General features: G+C 27.3%; 2 protein-coding genes across 9 annotated transcripts; one reads left to right on the forward strand and one right to left on the reverse strand.

Annotated features, from left to right (window-relative positions):
- Positions 1–285: 285 nt before the first annotated feature.
- Positions 286–14218, reverse strand: LOC127068635 (uncharacterized). Of its 5 annotated transcripts, none has more exons than XM_051005004.1 (5): positions 14023–14218; positions 12264–12303; positions 2513–2758; positions 1578–1711; positions 286–708 (listed from the first exon to the last, which is right to left on the reverse strand). In XM_051005004.1, the coding sequence occupies exons 3-5, from the start codon at positions 2748–2750 to the stop codon at positions 403–405; spliced, it is 678 nt and encodes a 225-aa protein (XP_050860961.1). In that variant the 5' UTR covers positions 2751–2758; positions 12264–12303; positions 14023–14218; the 3' UTR covers positions 286–402. The 5 variants fall into 5 exon arrangements, with proteins under 5 accessions (XP_050860961.1, XP_050860959.1, XP_050860963.1 ...); XM_051005002.1 differs by having other exon boundaries at positions 13952–14218; XM_051005006.1 differs by lacking the exon at positions 12264–12303 and having other exon boundaries at positions 13952–14218.
- LOC127068632 (sodium/potassium-transporting ATPase subunit beta-1-interacting protein) lies at positions 3972–13599 on the forward strand. 4 transcript variants are annotated; one of them, XM_051005001.1, is made up of 7 exons: positions 3973–4300; positions 5392–5529; positions 5640–5720; positions 5788–5979; positions 6097–6157; positions 6506–6539; positions 10138–10162. In XM_051005001.1, the coding sequence occupies exons 1-7, from the start codon at positions 4247–4249 to the stop codon at positions 10145–10147; spliced, it is 570 nt and encodes a 189-aa protein (XP_050860958.1). In that variant the 5' UTR covers positions 3973–4246; the 3' UTR covers positions 10148–10162. The 4 variants fall into 4 exon arrangements, with proteins under 4 accessions (XP_050860956.1, XP_050860958.1, XP_050860957.1 ...); XM_051005000.1 differs by lacking the exon at positions 6506–6539 and adding an exon at positions 7037–7094; XM_051004999.1 differs by lacking the exons at positions 6506–6539; positions 10138–10162 and adding an exon at positions 7037–9518 and having other exon boundaries at positions 3972–4300.
- Positions 14219–14224: the final 6 nt, after the last annotated feature.

The following is a 14224-nucleotide window of genomic DNA, read 5'->3' on the forward strand; positions in this document are numbered from 1 at the left end:
AAATTTTTCTTCTCTAAAACCGCATCATTTATAAATGATAAAATATTTTCATAATTTTCATTTGTAGAAAATGTTTTATTATTTTATTTTATTATTACAAAAATTAATATTTTTTTTTCTTTACAAGACAAAAGTTTATAAAAAGATGATTATAGAAAAGTATTGTATTAACGAATTATTTGTATATACGATATGATTTATATATGTATGTATGTATGTGTATGTGTTATATATATATATATATATATATATATATATATATATATATATATATATAAAATAAAAGGCTGAATATCGAAAATATTTTATTTCCCCTTTTTCACACACGCACACATATACACACACATACATATATATATGTAATAATAAAAAAATAGAATTCTCTAAAAAGAAAATATATAGTTAATCGTTGAGTAAAACATCATAATGACCGCTTTCCGAAAGTCCGGTGAAGAGCAATCTGGCAGTCTCGTAATAATAGTCAACATGACTGTGGAAAACACGTTCCAATTCATCCTTGCCTTCAATCTCACGATAGATGGAGAGATTCATATGATGAAGCTTTGTTGCTACCGTGCATTCAAGTTCGCTTGCAAACGTCCCAACCATTCTCATGTGCTCATAATATTCTTCAGGATGTGATATATTCCACTCGGCCATTACGAAAGGACCATACTCGTGCCAATTATTCTTTATATATTTAGCAACCTATATTATAATTCATTTTATTAATATCTAACATTTTTTTTATTCGTTCAAAAATTTCTTTTCTTTCTTCTTCATTTTTTTTTTCTTTAGAAATGCAATAATTAATTTTCTTTTTTCATGATATTATTTAAACAACAAATAAGAAACTTTCTTTATATTTAATAAAATAATTCATACGCATTTATAATCTTATATTCTTATTTTTCTTAAAAAAATTATTTATATCGCTTATGTCATATATAAGTAGGAAATATTTTAGGAATGGAATGTAGCACATCAAAACAATAAAAAATAAACAGTTCGTATAAACTTCTATGTACTATTTAACTTTGTTTTCGAGTTTATAGCGAATTCGACTTTCAAAAAGCTCTATCTATTTATCTTCATAGAAAATGATTCGAAATGATTTCTTCGCATTTGAATACAGGCCTGCCGACGTCTTACCAATGTTCAATTCTTGCACACTGAAGAGTTTCAACATCGTTAATGGCCGTTCTGTACATAATGGATTTCAAATAACCCCGCAAGTTAAAAAAAATCGATTAGATTTAATTGTAAGTCCGGTGAGCGAGTAGGCCAAGGCAACAGGACCGATCCACGACCTATCCATTTGTTTGGAAATCGATTGTTTAGAAATTATCTAGAACTTTGGTTAAAATGTACTGACATTACGTCCATTCAATGAAAGAACTGTTGCGATACTAATAATTCGTTATAAACCGAAAATAAAATCAAATATGACATATGTTTATATGAACTTTTTTTTTTTTATTATTAATACTTGGTACTAAAACCACCCTTGAATATATGTTCTACTTATTCTGGGACATCCTGTATATAAAGAAGCAATTATATTTGTACTAGCTAACCATGTTACGCAAATATTGATGTTCATCTTCATTTTGCCAAAGAATATAGCTGAGCGCACGGAACATGCAGTTTCCATCTCCATAAATTTTATGCACGCGAAACGTGCCCTCTCTGCACTTTAAACGAGCCGTACCTGTAATGAATTCATTTTTTTGTTTTTTAATTATATTGTAATTCATATTTTTTACTAATGTTTTACACACGATATTTTTACTAATATTTTACATTGATATTTTATCTAATAATCTAAAATTAAAAAAAAATTAAAAAGATATATATCTTAGAAATATTTTTAAATAAATGATCTTTTTTTGTGAAAAAGAAAAGTACTTTCCTCCATAAAAAAAAAAAACATTTATATAAATGTTCCTAAATTACATGCGAATGAGATTTACTCTCTATTAAATAAAATAATTATAATAATTTATTTATATCGCTGATAGTGATAAAGAAAATAGGTTGTAATGTGTTATATCGATCATCTTTTATGTCACTGTAAAAACGCCACTAAAATGTAAACATGGTTGATTGATGTAGATCATATATATGTAGTAATTTTAATAAAGGAGGTAAAATCTTATAACAAAATTTTTATTTTATAATTATATGTGTATATATGTATACAATTATAAAATTAAAATCTTTTATATTTTTATATTTTTTATATTTATTATATATTTTCGTTAATTTTATAAATATATGTATTATGAATATATATATTATAAAATTAAAGTGTTTTTTGTTTTTATATTTTTTATATTTTATATTTTTTAATTTTATAATTATAAATATATACATATATACATGAAATTACAAAATTATAAATATATATGTATAATTATAATTATAAATATTTTTTATTTTTATATTTATTAAAATATTAAATTATTTATTAAAATAAAAAATTATTAAAATATTTCTTATAATATTTTACCTCCTTTATTAAAATTTGCACGTTTTCCTTTACGTTTTCTAGAAGTTTGGGTGTAACCGTTGGAACGCCTTGCGAGCTTCGTCTCGGAACTTCTCTCAGCTTTCCACAAAGTATAAGAATTTTCTAAATTAATTTTTGGCGGGTTTTGATAAACGTTCGAATCTCCTCTATCCAAATAATGTTTAATATAGTAGCAAGAAACGCATCCGTTCTCATTCTTCGTGGGCAACTGGTGCATGCACTCCTCTATAGACATTAAGAGCAAGGAGTCGAGTTTTACTTTCGATTATAATGATCACTACGTATGCAAGATAAAAGAGAAGATTTGTAAAAGCGTGTAAATTACGTATATCAGCGGTTCTCACGTGTTGTGATATATGACATAAATAGAAAGGAATAATAATTCCAAAAAAAAAAGACACAAAAAGTTGAGAACCATTGATACAGACATCACGAGTCTCACGAAATATATTAATAATTATAAAAACGACCTAAATAAGCAAATGTGTAAAAATTAAATTCATTAAATTTTTGGTTACATTCATAACACACACACACACACACACACACACACACATATATATATATATATATATATATTGTATCTGTATAACAATCCGATTACCTTTTTCGAATATATAAGAGCACAGAAAGAAACACCATAAACACGGTAGATAAAATTTTCTCAATAAGGTTACTGTTTGAACGCTGTTAGCGTCCAGTTTTCAGTTTTTCCTTTTGAAGACACTTTTATTCTTTAAAATTAATAATGATCTCGTAAATATATCTCGTAAGCTGAAAACGAGATTTTACGATTAATAATCCGTTCGCGTGTCCCTTTTAAGAGCCACATCTCATAGAACGTAATTATTCACGAAATGCCATTTATCGTTCATATGTATATATGTAGAGAAAGATAATGAATTGACATTAGCACTTTGAAATCAGAAATATATCTATTCGACCTCGATCGTCATTCCTATGGCAAATTGAACAAAATTATTATATTATACAATATGCGTGTGTGTTATTGTTTTTTAAAAGTTAGTAGAGAAAAGTAGGTTAATATAAAATATTCACAAGGGAGAAGGAGATTTGAATTCTAATTCAATTCGCGGTACTTATGTTTTATCTTTTTTTTTCTATTTTTAATTATCTCCTTTTCATAAATTTAAGATATTTTGTAACATATATTTATAAACGTAATAAACATTTTATTTAGTTCTGATCACATGCTTGTTGTTAAAAAAGATCGTTTTATTAAAATTTGATCGTAACATTTGAATCCTTGCTTCAAGCATAATATTAATACGTCATGCGAATCGAGTTGCGCAGTAAATTACTACGCAGGAAGGAATTCGTTCGGTGCTCGTTGATTGGTTGGTCGCACGCGAGAATAATAAAGTTGGTTGCCCGGACGACGGGATGAAGCGATGCGTGTCATTGCGCGCCGAGGCAGCCAGTCGTTCGCGAGAAAGAAAGGAGGAAGGAGTGTATCACTTCGGAAGTTAACATGGCGTCGTATCGAAACGTGCCACCACTGTGTACAACGAAGCATTAATATTGTGGTACGATATGCGGTCTACGTGTGGTGTAACAAGATCATTGCCGTTTGTCGAGTGAATTCCCAAAATTGTGACCAAGTTTTACGGAAAAAAGAAAAAAGAGGAAAAAGAAAAGAAAAAGGAAAAGAAAAGAAGAAGAAAAAGCACAACGATCGTTCGGTCAAATGACATGGGAATTTGCAGCAGGAGACACTTTCTATTGACGATATGCATTCTGCAACTTGTAAGTATATATTTATTGTTAGTTATATGAACGGAAATGCACAACGGACATCTCAGGTGCGTTGCAGTCTCTCTCGATCATCACGTACACACGTACATACGTATATATACTTACGTACTTTACGATTTACGTACATATGCACGTAACGTACGTACACATATACATGTACACGCACGCACATACATCACACACATTTATGAGAAAGGATACATGCAACACGTTTTTCTAATCTGAGTCATGCGTTTTTTTTATGGATTACGAATCTTAAAAATATAGATATCCTCATTTTTATCTCATCTTTCTTTCATCGAAATGATCGGTCGCTATCTTCATCATGCACAAATCGTGCTCTTTCTCCTTTTCTTTTTTTTCTTTTTTCTTTTTTCTTATTTCGTCTTATTTGAGAATAGTATTCATTTTTCTTTTCTAGTAATCGACGCTACGATGGAGTTGGTACTACCGACTTTGTAGATTAGACTCGTTTTATCATTTTATCGACCTCAGTCTCTTGGTTTATCTTTCTACGTTGTTCTATTGTGATAAGTTACTTTGCACACGCGAAAGTATTATTATTGTATATATATAGATGGAACTAGGCTACTCTTTCTTTTTTTTTTAGATGAAGCTTTCACTTGCAGCATCGGCGTTCTTGATGATGGATCACTTTAATGATTTTTTTTTTATTGCAATAATTTAATATTGATATTGCAATAATTTAATATCGTATTTTTTATAATATCATTCTAAAATTTTAGAAGAAGTTGATATGTATATACATTTATTAATACTTAGAATTGATATGTAATCTTTAGAACAAAAAAAAAAGAAATAAAATATTCTTTAAACGTCTTTAAAGTTTTATTTCTTTAACTTAACACGTATATATAAGTGTTACAAGTTCTAACTTGTATGAGAATGACCAATCAACAAAGTATTTGGAACACAAGACAATTGGCACAGATTAAGAATACACTATAAGGAAATGAGTAGAATCTAAGCAATTGTCTGCATATTATAAAATACTTTAATTTGTTATCACTACTGCTTTGATGCTATATATATTTGATTCTAAATCTTTTGTTTATTTACAGATTACCACCGTAGAGCGTCAAGTTTTCGACTTTCTGGGGTTTATGTGGGCCCCGATACTGGTCAATTTTTTCAATATAATTTTTGTTATCCTCGGATTTTTTGGAGGCTTTCAATACAGACCTAAATATATCATATCGGTGCGTAAACTGATAATTATTCAGTAATGTTATTTAAAAGAATGCTATCACAAATTAATAGGGCAGATAATTTTGCTACAATGAATGCTTATTCTTTCTTTTTATTTTAGTATTGTATATGGAACACACTTTGGTTAGGATGGAACATATTTATGATATGCTTTTATCTCAGTGTAGGAGTACTGGATAAAGTAAGTAAGTTAAAGTTGGATAATTGGATTCATAGATCTTGATTATAATAAATATTTGTTTTTTCAGAATAGTGATATTTTAAATCTTGGTACCGGTAGTTTCTCCTGGTGGCATGTAAATGGGCCCGGTTGTAAAGCTGTATATGATGTTACTGAACCAGAATTATTCAGGCCAGCACGTCCTAGTAATGTGACGGATTGTGTACTGGATTATGAAGTAGTAGAAATCCTACATGCATCTACACAATGTCTTTTAGGGGTATGTATATATTATATATAGCTTTGTTTACATGTGTCTTTGATACTATTTATAGAATGTGATGTATTACAAATGATATCATTTTCTTTTCTAGTAATTTAAATTTGAATGTTTCAGTTAATGGCAATTATAGGAGGGATCTGTCTAAGTAAAGTCTTTTTAGAAGAAGATGATAGCTGTAAGTATTAATTTATGTAAAAAGAATTTATGTTTATATTTATTTACTAGTTTATAAACTATTTTTTTTATACTTCATACTACATAAGAATAAAGAGGAAGAGTAGGTAATGCGCAGGAATATATTTTTATGATAATATTATCGTGCATTGAAATTTCTAATACAGTTTAATAGGATTCAGGTATAACATTCGAATTGTTAAATAATGGTAAAATTGAAATCTGTATACTCATTCTTATGAGATATAAATCATATTAAAAGCTGCAGTAAACTATTTCTGCTAGTTGTTAATAATTTAAGCTTATCAGATCATTTATTATTGCTTGAAAAAAGGGTTATTAATTACAGTTGATTTCATTGGTGGATTTGATCCCCCATTCTGGTAAGTGCTTTGCCTCATACACAATTTGCACGCATTTATTCATTTGCTCGTTTCGGCACGATTGACTATGTTGTAAAATACAAGATTTAAAACGTAGTATTATTATATATCTCTTTGATTTTCAATATATACGTTTTAGTTGGAATGTATAAAAGTAGTAAGAAATAACTTTCTGCAGCTTATAAAATTGTAATATTTATTTGATGTATTAAATTGCCATATTCAAAGAAATTTTATCAGTAATTTCAGCATGGAAAAGAGTTTTTGTTGTCTTATTATTGAAAATATTGGATAGTCACTATTATTTAATAAAAGTATATTAGTGGGACAGACTTATTTTAATTTTGAAAAGATTGAATAAATAAAAATTTCGAAACTTTTACCATTTCATCACAGTTGTATCAATTATATTTTTTAAGTTTTAAAGGTAAAAATTTCGTCCGAATCTATTAAGCAAATTTACTCTAACATTATCGATTCTAAATGATATATTTCAGTTGACTTTGTTGGCGGTGATGACTTTGGGTTGGCAGGCCACACACAGTTGCATCCTATGTATGTTAGTTATTCGGCACTTCCACCACCTTCTCATCCATATAAAAATTCCAATCAAGATTATCCTGCAGGCACAACTAGCTCACACCAATCTGGTTATCGAGATACAACTTTTCCAAAAAGAAATGATAAATCATTTAATAGTTCCAGTAATAGTAAAAATAGTAACAGAAATGATACTATCATAAGTAATAGAAGTAATCTATCCAATAACGATATGAAAAACGTGGAATATTCGACTGATTATTCGAATCCTTTAGATCATCTTCAAAGACCTATTTCACCGTATGATGAATATGATTCTTTGGATAGTGCGGCAAGATTAAAATATCAAAAGAATAAATTATATTATCCACATTCTTCAAAGTATGTTTCTGTTACAACTGCTAAGTGTAAAACTCAATCAAATCATGGAAAACCAACCAGGACACCTAGCAAACCTAGAATTTTTACAGATCATATCCGTGAACAGCCTTTAAGATCATTTTACTCTGATCCAAAATTGGCCATTGATCGTCATCAAAGTATGAATAATCATGACAGACCAAATAAGTCTAAAAGAGAAAGTAGACCTCTATCGTTATGTGCAAGTAATTTTTAGAGTAAAAAAAAATTAGAATATATTGTTTGAAGAATGATTATTAAAAAAAGGAACTTATCTTCTTTTATACACACATACACACACACATATATATATATAGAGAGAGAGAGAAAGATACGTAAAAGTATGAAAATATAAAAAAGAGAAAGAAAAGAAATCTTCAATTATAAATGAAATTTTAGAAAGATTTTATAAGAAATATCTTTTGCAAGAGATAGTTGATTTGATTTAAAGTTTTGCTTTGCTCTATACTGCCACTCTTTTGGGATATGAAAATGTAACATAAAATTCCTATACTTGCCAAATACACGAAACGATTAGTGTAGCTAGTTGAAGTGCCACTTCCTTTCGTAACAACTTCCATTTCCCTGGAATTATCTCGTTTTGTAGTTTATAGCTTCACCGTAATGATTTATAGTTAATATTTTTCATGTTTTACGTAAAGATGGACTGATCTAATATCTATGAATATAAGTTGTGTTAATTGTTGATTTTAACTTTAATTAAATTAATCGTTAGCTGCGTTTAATTTATACACATACATACGTACTAACTTCACAGTTGTTCAGGGCTTTTTAAATATGTATTTGATATTTACTTTATTATTATTTCTCATCGATAAATTTATGATACGTACACTGTGATAGATAGATGATTAGCCATTATATGGCTGTATGAAGTATGCGCTGGTACAAAAAAAATCAGATTTCAAACGTTAAACTAATAATTGGAGCACAATTTTTGTATGACTTTGCACATGTGCAGAAAAATAGTTGACATTATTAGAATTTAGGATGAGAGTTTTCTTTAATTTGTCTTTCTAACGAATTTTTTTCTGCAGTATGTGCAAAATAATGATGAAGTCGTCCCGTTGTACTTTTTTATCATTATTACTATATTATAATAATAATAATGAATTTTTTTTTTTTACTATTATACCTACAATTAGTAAGATATAGGCTTCTGAAACATCACTTTTATCAAGCAATATGTTATTTTTTTTTATTATATTTTGGACTGCATTTTATTAGCTTATTACTTATAGCATTGAACGTTTGGTTACTATGTGGTGCTATGGAAAACTATAAATATTTAAGTATGTTTAGTAGTGCATGGTAGTTGGTCTCATCGTGATTTCATCTTCGAACGTTTCGAAAATAATTAATATCTATATATTCCTATAAAATTTCTTAATTCGAGATGACAATGCATATAAAAACAAACTCAATATATCTTATTGAACAAAAATTTTATGAATTATAACATGTGAAATTTGAATGATGAACATCTATTTTTGACTCGGTTCTGCATGATATTTTTCTTTTATTTTTTATTATTATTATTTTTTATTTTTTGTTTTTTCCTTTTTTATTTTCTTTTTACTTATACATTAGCATCAACGAATTCATTCCTTTGATAAATGAAGATTAAATATGATGATCAAATATGATCAAATATGATGAACGAAGTGAAAAAGTTAATTAGAATTTATTATAATAAATAATGAATAGAAAAGTTTATGAAAATTGGACTATAATCATTACTATATATGTAATGTTTTCAGATCTATATATATATATATATATATATATATATATATATATATATATACATATATATATATTGAATTGGATTAATCTTTATCGTCTTGCGTAGAAAAGTACAAGATTTCTTGTCACTTTATTTTACAAAAAAGAAAAATAAATAATGCATAATCTTTTAAGAATGTAGGAATTAGTTTTGTATTATTATTTTGACAACTGTATTGCATTGATTCTTTTGATGCAGTTTATTAGTGACAATAAATGTGCAATGTTACTATTGCTTGCTTTTTTATTTATTAACCCCTTCATTTTTCTTCTTTTTCCTTTTTCTAACATCTTCCTTCTCTCTACGGTTGATTGGTTGGTTTATGGGAAATCTTATAGAATTTTGTGTGGCTATGTAGCTTTTTGGTTAATTATTTTTCAGTAATAATCTTGGATATATTATTACAAGTAGTATATTTTTATTTTTGCAAGGGAAAATTATTGTTAAAAAATGTGATATGAATAATTCTTAATCAATTAACAATAGATGTATTGGAATGTATTTTACAATACATATGAGCTAGCGATTATGAAAGTAGCCTAGGTTGTTTTTTAATATAATATAATATAATAAAATTAATTAGAAACTTCAGTTTTTCTAGATCATTTTTATAATTACTAACACATATGAATATTAGTTGCCAAGAAAGAAATATTGTAATTTAAAAATGTTTTTAATATCAATTAATTTGCAAGGATATTATCACGATAGAACTTTATATTTGTTTATAACAAAATTAATTTTGTCAATAATTAATTAATATAGTCAAGAGACTCAGATACGTGTTTCTTTTTCTATCTATCTCTAAGTTACTCTATGTTATTTCCTTTGTGTTTTTGTTTTTTCTAACAGTACAAATTAAGAAGAAGAAGAAGAAGAAAAAGCAGCCTCGGCCATTGTATAGCATTGAATATTCTCAACCAGAGCCTCCTGTACACGATGACAGTGTATCACCTAAGCCAATGACACCTCGAAGAGTCAAGAGACGTTCTGTGATATCACGAGATGGTACACGTCGATCCAGTCGAAGAAGTTCGGTCAGACAATCACGTCGAAAGAATCCAGTTAATCGAATAATGGATCATCAGGAGAGTCTTTATGCTAATACAGCACCAAGTAATTTAACCAATCAAAATGTAAACTCTTTGTCTCAAGGAACATTGAATTATGATAGGATTTCAGTAAGTTGGGACAGAGATAGAAATTCCAATTGGCAGCCAGAAGCTGTGAATATGGCTGTCTCTTCGCCAACGCTTTGGACTGGACAAGATAGTAACAATTATTCAAATACAAGTAATTATTCCAATCAGAATCTGCCCATCTGGGATGGAAATAGCTCAACGAGAAATCTCACTGACAATTGGCAAGAAAATGATTTGAATACCATGCAATGGCAAGGTCAGAGTAATCCAACTTTTCAACAGACTAGTACTCAAAGCTTGAATGGTGAGGATCTTGAAGATTTGTATAGCAATCGGCCTGCTAGTGCTAGATCAAGTTATAGCAATTATCATGGTGTGAGAGCTACACCTCAGGTACCTAGCAGAACCGATATTGTTAGACAGAGTCAAAGACAATTTGTTCTTAGTGGACCACCAGCGTATCAGGATACAGTGATATAATATTCTAATAATGTCCTAATAGTAGCCTAGCATTAATTTTTTTGTTCTTCATCGAAAATGAGAAGGCTAGTTTTTTATCATTTTGATGATTTTTAAAGCTTTACTTTGATACGGACTGACACAAGAGGAATAGACTTTGTACAGATTTTATTTAAGACTTTTAAGCAAACTCTTCATTGTGCGTTACTGTTAAATCAGGCTCTTGTTTCTTTTTAGCAATTTATGTTTTGGAGAAGTTAGGATAATAATTTGTGAATTTCAAAATATTATGAATTAGCTTATATTAGATTTGTATTGTTTTATACAAAAATACTTATTTAAATGTATGAACTTTATACTTTTATCTATCTCGGAAACAAAAGAAAAAATTTCCAAATTTTTATTTAAAGAACAATTTTTTATTTTTTGACATTCACAAATTGCAACCCTAACTTTAAAAACATTAACAATTTATACATTATACAGAGTAAACTATGTAAAATAGGTAATCTCAATATTTTTTATAATAAATAATAAAAAATATTGGCACAATCCTGTTTTTATAGATTCACTCAGTATAAATATATACATATTTACCGACGTCATGCCTTGAATCTCAGGTTTTAGAAACATTGAAAATTTTACGCTGCTAGGGATACATGCATATTAGTATAATATACTATCTATATATATTATTTTTATCAGCGAATTTAACGACACCGCCATTATTGTAATTTAAAAAATATTTCTCTAAATGCTCTCATTATCATTTTTATTCTCCTTGAGAATGGCTATGATCTTATTCATTGTGAATGAAACTTAACAATTTTTATTATATATACTATGCATCAAATTAAAACATTGCACCTCTTAAGTCATCTGTAAATAAAAAAAAAAAAGAAGAGGAAATAATCTCTTACAAAATTAATCAAAAAAGATAATTGTTTGATTATTTTTTGTCAATATGCAATATTTTTTATTGAGATTTTTAAAAGAAAAGAAAATAAATAAGAGGAAGAAAAAAGAACAAAAATTCACATATACATATCTAAAAACGTGAACATGCACGTTTTAATTATAAATATAGTCTTCCAATCGACAGATTTAATTATTAAAATTAGGCGATATCTATATAGATATAATAATAATAATAATAATGATGATGATAATAATAATTATAAAAATAATAATAATGATAATAATAAACAAAAGAAAAAGTATCACGAGTAGCGTGCAATAAAAAAAAGTAATTCAGTTATTGACTGAATATTTTTACAAATGTCAATCAAAAATATTGAAAATAATTTGTTTGTTTTATATGAAAATACAGACATAGACACACATTTATATACATTTATAATATACATATACACATACCGTCGTTAATAATTATGCACCTGGTAATGTCGTTATGCAACTGTAATACAATACATGTAGCAAGTTGTAGTAGAGAACGTAGAGATATAAACACCAAAGTATTAAATATCGATATATATATATATATATATATATATATATATATATATATATATATGTAAGTTATATGATTATTTAAGATATCTACATTTAATTTTTGTTTCAAAATTTAATTATTCAAATCTTTTTTTCTTTTTTTTTCTTTTTTTCTTGGAGGTAAACAATTTCCTAGAAAAATAGGAATATTTTGTTCCTAAAGTTACATTTATTGATTCATCATTTTTGATTTTTAAATCATTTAAGAATATAATTAAGTGTACTTTGATATTGTTTTGATTAGAGCTGCCTAATAATTAAAAAATCAAAATATTTAATTAAGTACTACTGATATAAACGAAGTTAAAAAAAAGAAAGGGAAAAAATTAAAAAAAAATTTTAATTAGAGAAAAGAAATATTGCAAAAATTAAACATAATTTATGTACTCAGGGCAAATAAATAGGTTAAATTAAAATAATAATAAGAAACAAAATTTGATGGAATGTTATGAAATTATAATCTCACTTAAAAAAAAAAGAACAATCAAAATAATCTCGACAGCTCTAATTACGCTCAATTATTATAAATGATCTGCAATAAGACGAAGTATGGAAATCTCATAATTTTAGAAAATGTCTATTGTTGATAAGGTATATGTATTACGTAGTTATATGTCGATACGCGTCCATATATATACATACGTACATATACGTTCCCCTACGTGTTTATATAGTTGACCCCAATGATTATGAAACTGACCCATCATATTTTATTTTTATTATTTTTGTTTGTTAATTATTTCACTAACATTATTAACATAGATATCAATGTAACGCCAACAAATCACATTTTTTTCTTTTTATTTACGACTTTTAATTCAGGTCATTTTCATAATTGTTGATACAGTTAGGGATGATAAGAGAGAAAAAAAATTGATTAAAAAGTATTATTTTTTTTTCTCGAAAAAACAATTATAAGTACCTTACCGATAATCCTAAGCGTTATTTTTAACTGAAAAATGCCGTCTCAAGTAGATATAATGTCTTTTTTAACTTGTATCGTATAAAAAAAAAGAATCAATCAAGGTTAAGAAATCGAAGGTGTTTTTATAACTCGCATTTTTACGAAGATCTTTATTGTTCGTCAATAAATAGCAATGAAATTTATCAAATCCTCGCTCTCTTAATGTATAATGTATCATTATTATTACATAGTAATAATAATCGAAAGACAATAAACGATAAGTGTTCAACTATGGAATCACTAATTTGTAATATTTAAATAATATCATTTTCGCGGGCTCGACAATTCTAACCTTAAACAAATTTACCAAAGAAGAAAGGAAAAAAAAGAAAAAACAATTTCGAGTTACGAGAAAAAATTAATAATACATTATAAAAAATCAAATTTTAATAAAAATATATAAGAATAATTTAATTATGATTATTTTTCAATTATTATTTCGACAAATTTTAAAAAAACAAAAAAAACAAAAAAAATATGAAACGAATTAATCGAATCTGAAAAGAAGCCTAACGAAAACGAAAAAGAAACTACAAATTGATCGTAGAAAACAAATTGATCGTTGAAGAAAAAAAGATCTTTCAATTACGCTTATATTCGGTCGTAGGAAAGAACACAACTTGTCTCTATAATTCCACTTCAAATCACTTTCATACATACTATGCTCTCTAATTCCGTCTTTTATGCCTTAATATACATATGTATCTACATATGTGTATGTAAGTATATACGTAATCTACGGAATAAATCATCGCTTCAGAGAAACTCGACTCTCGAAAGGAAAGCGTAATAAACTTCGATCGATCGAATAATTTTTAGCGTCGCGACCGGGATACTTCGCGAGAAACGAATTGGAACGATC

This window comes from Vespula vulgaris, chromosome 13, assembly GCF_905475345.1.
Source record: "Vespula vulgaris chromosome 13, iyVesVulg1.1, whole genome shotgun sequence".
NCBI lineage: Eukaryota > Metazoa > Arthropoda > Insecta > Hymenoptera > Vespidae > Vespula > Vespula vulgaris.

Excerpts from the sequence above, each read along its gene's own strand:
- LOC127068632 (XM_051004998.1), top strand. The coding sequence starts at position 4,247 with ATGGGAATTTGCAGCAGGAGACACTTTCTATTGACGATATGCATTCTG. Across the intron at positions 5,980-6,096 it reads CTACACAATGTCTTTTAGGG|TTAATGGCAATTATAGGAGG; the intron begins GTATGTATATAT and ends TGAATGTTTCAG. Across the intron at positions 6,158-10,137 it reads TTTAGAAGAAGATGATAGCT|TACAAATTAAGAAGAAGAAG; the intron begins GTAAGTATTAAT and ends TTTTTCTAACAG.
- LOC127068635 (XM_051005002.1), bottom strand. The coding sequence starts at position 14,020 with ATGTATGAAAGTGATTTGAAGTGGAATTATAGAGACAAGTTGTGTTCT. Across the intron at positions 2,759-12,263 it reads GTGCATAATTATTAACGACG|AGGAGTGCATGCACCAGTTG; the intron begins GTATGTGTATAT and ends TAATGTCTATAG. Across the intron at positions 1,712-2,512 it reads TGCAAATTTTAATAAAGGAG|GTACGGCTCGTTTAAAGTGC; the intron begins GTAAAATATTAT and ends AATTCATTACAG.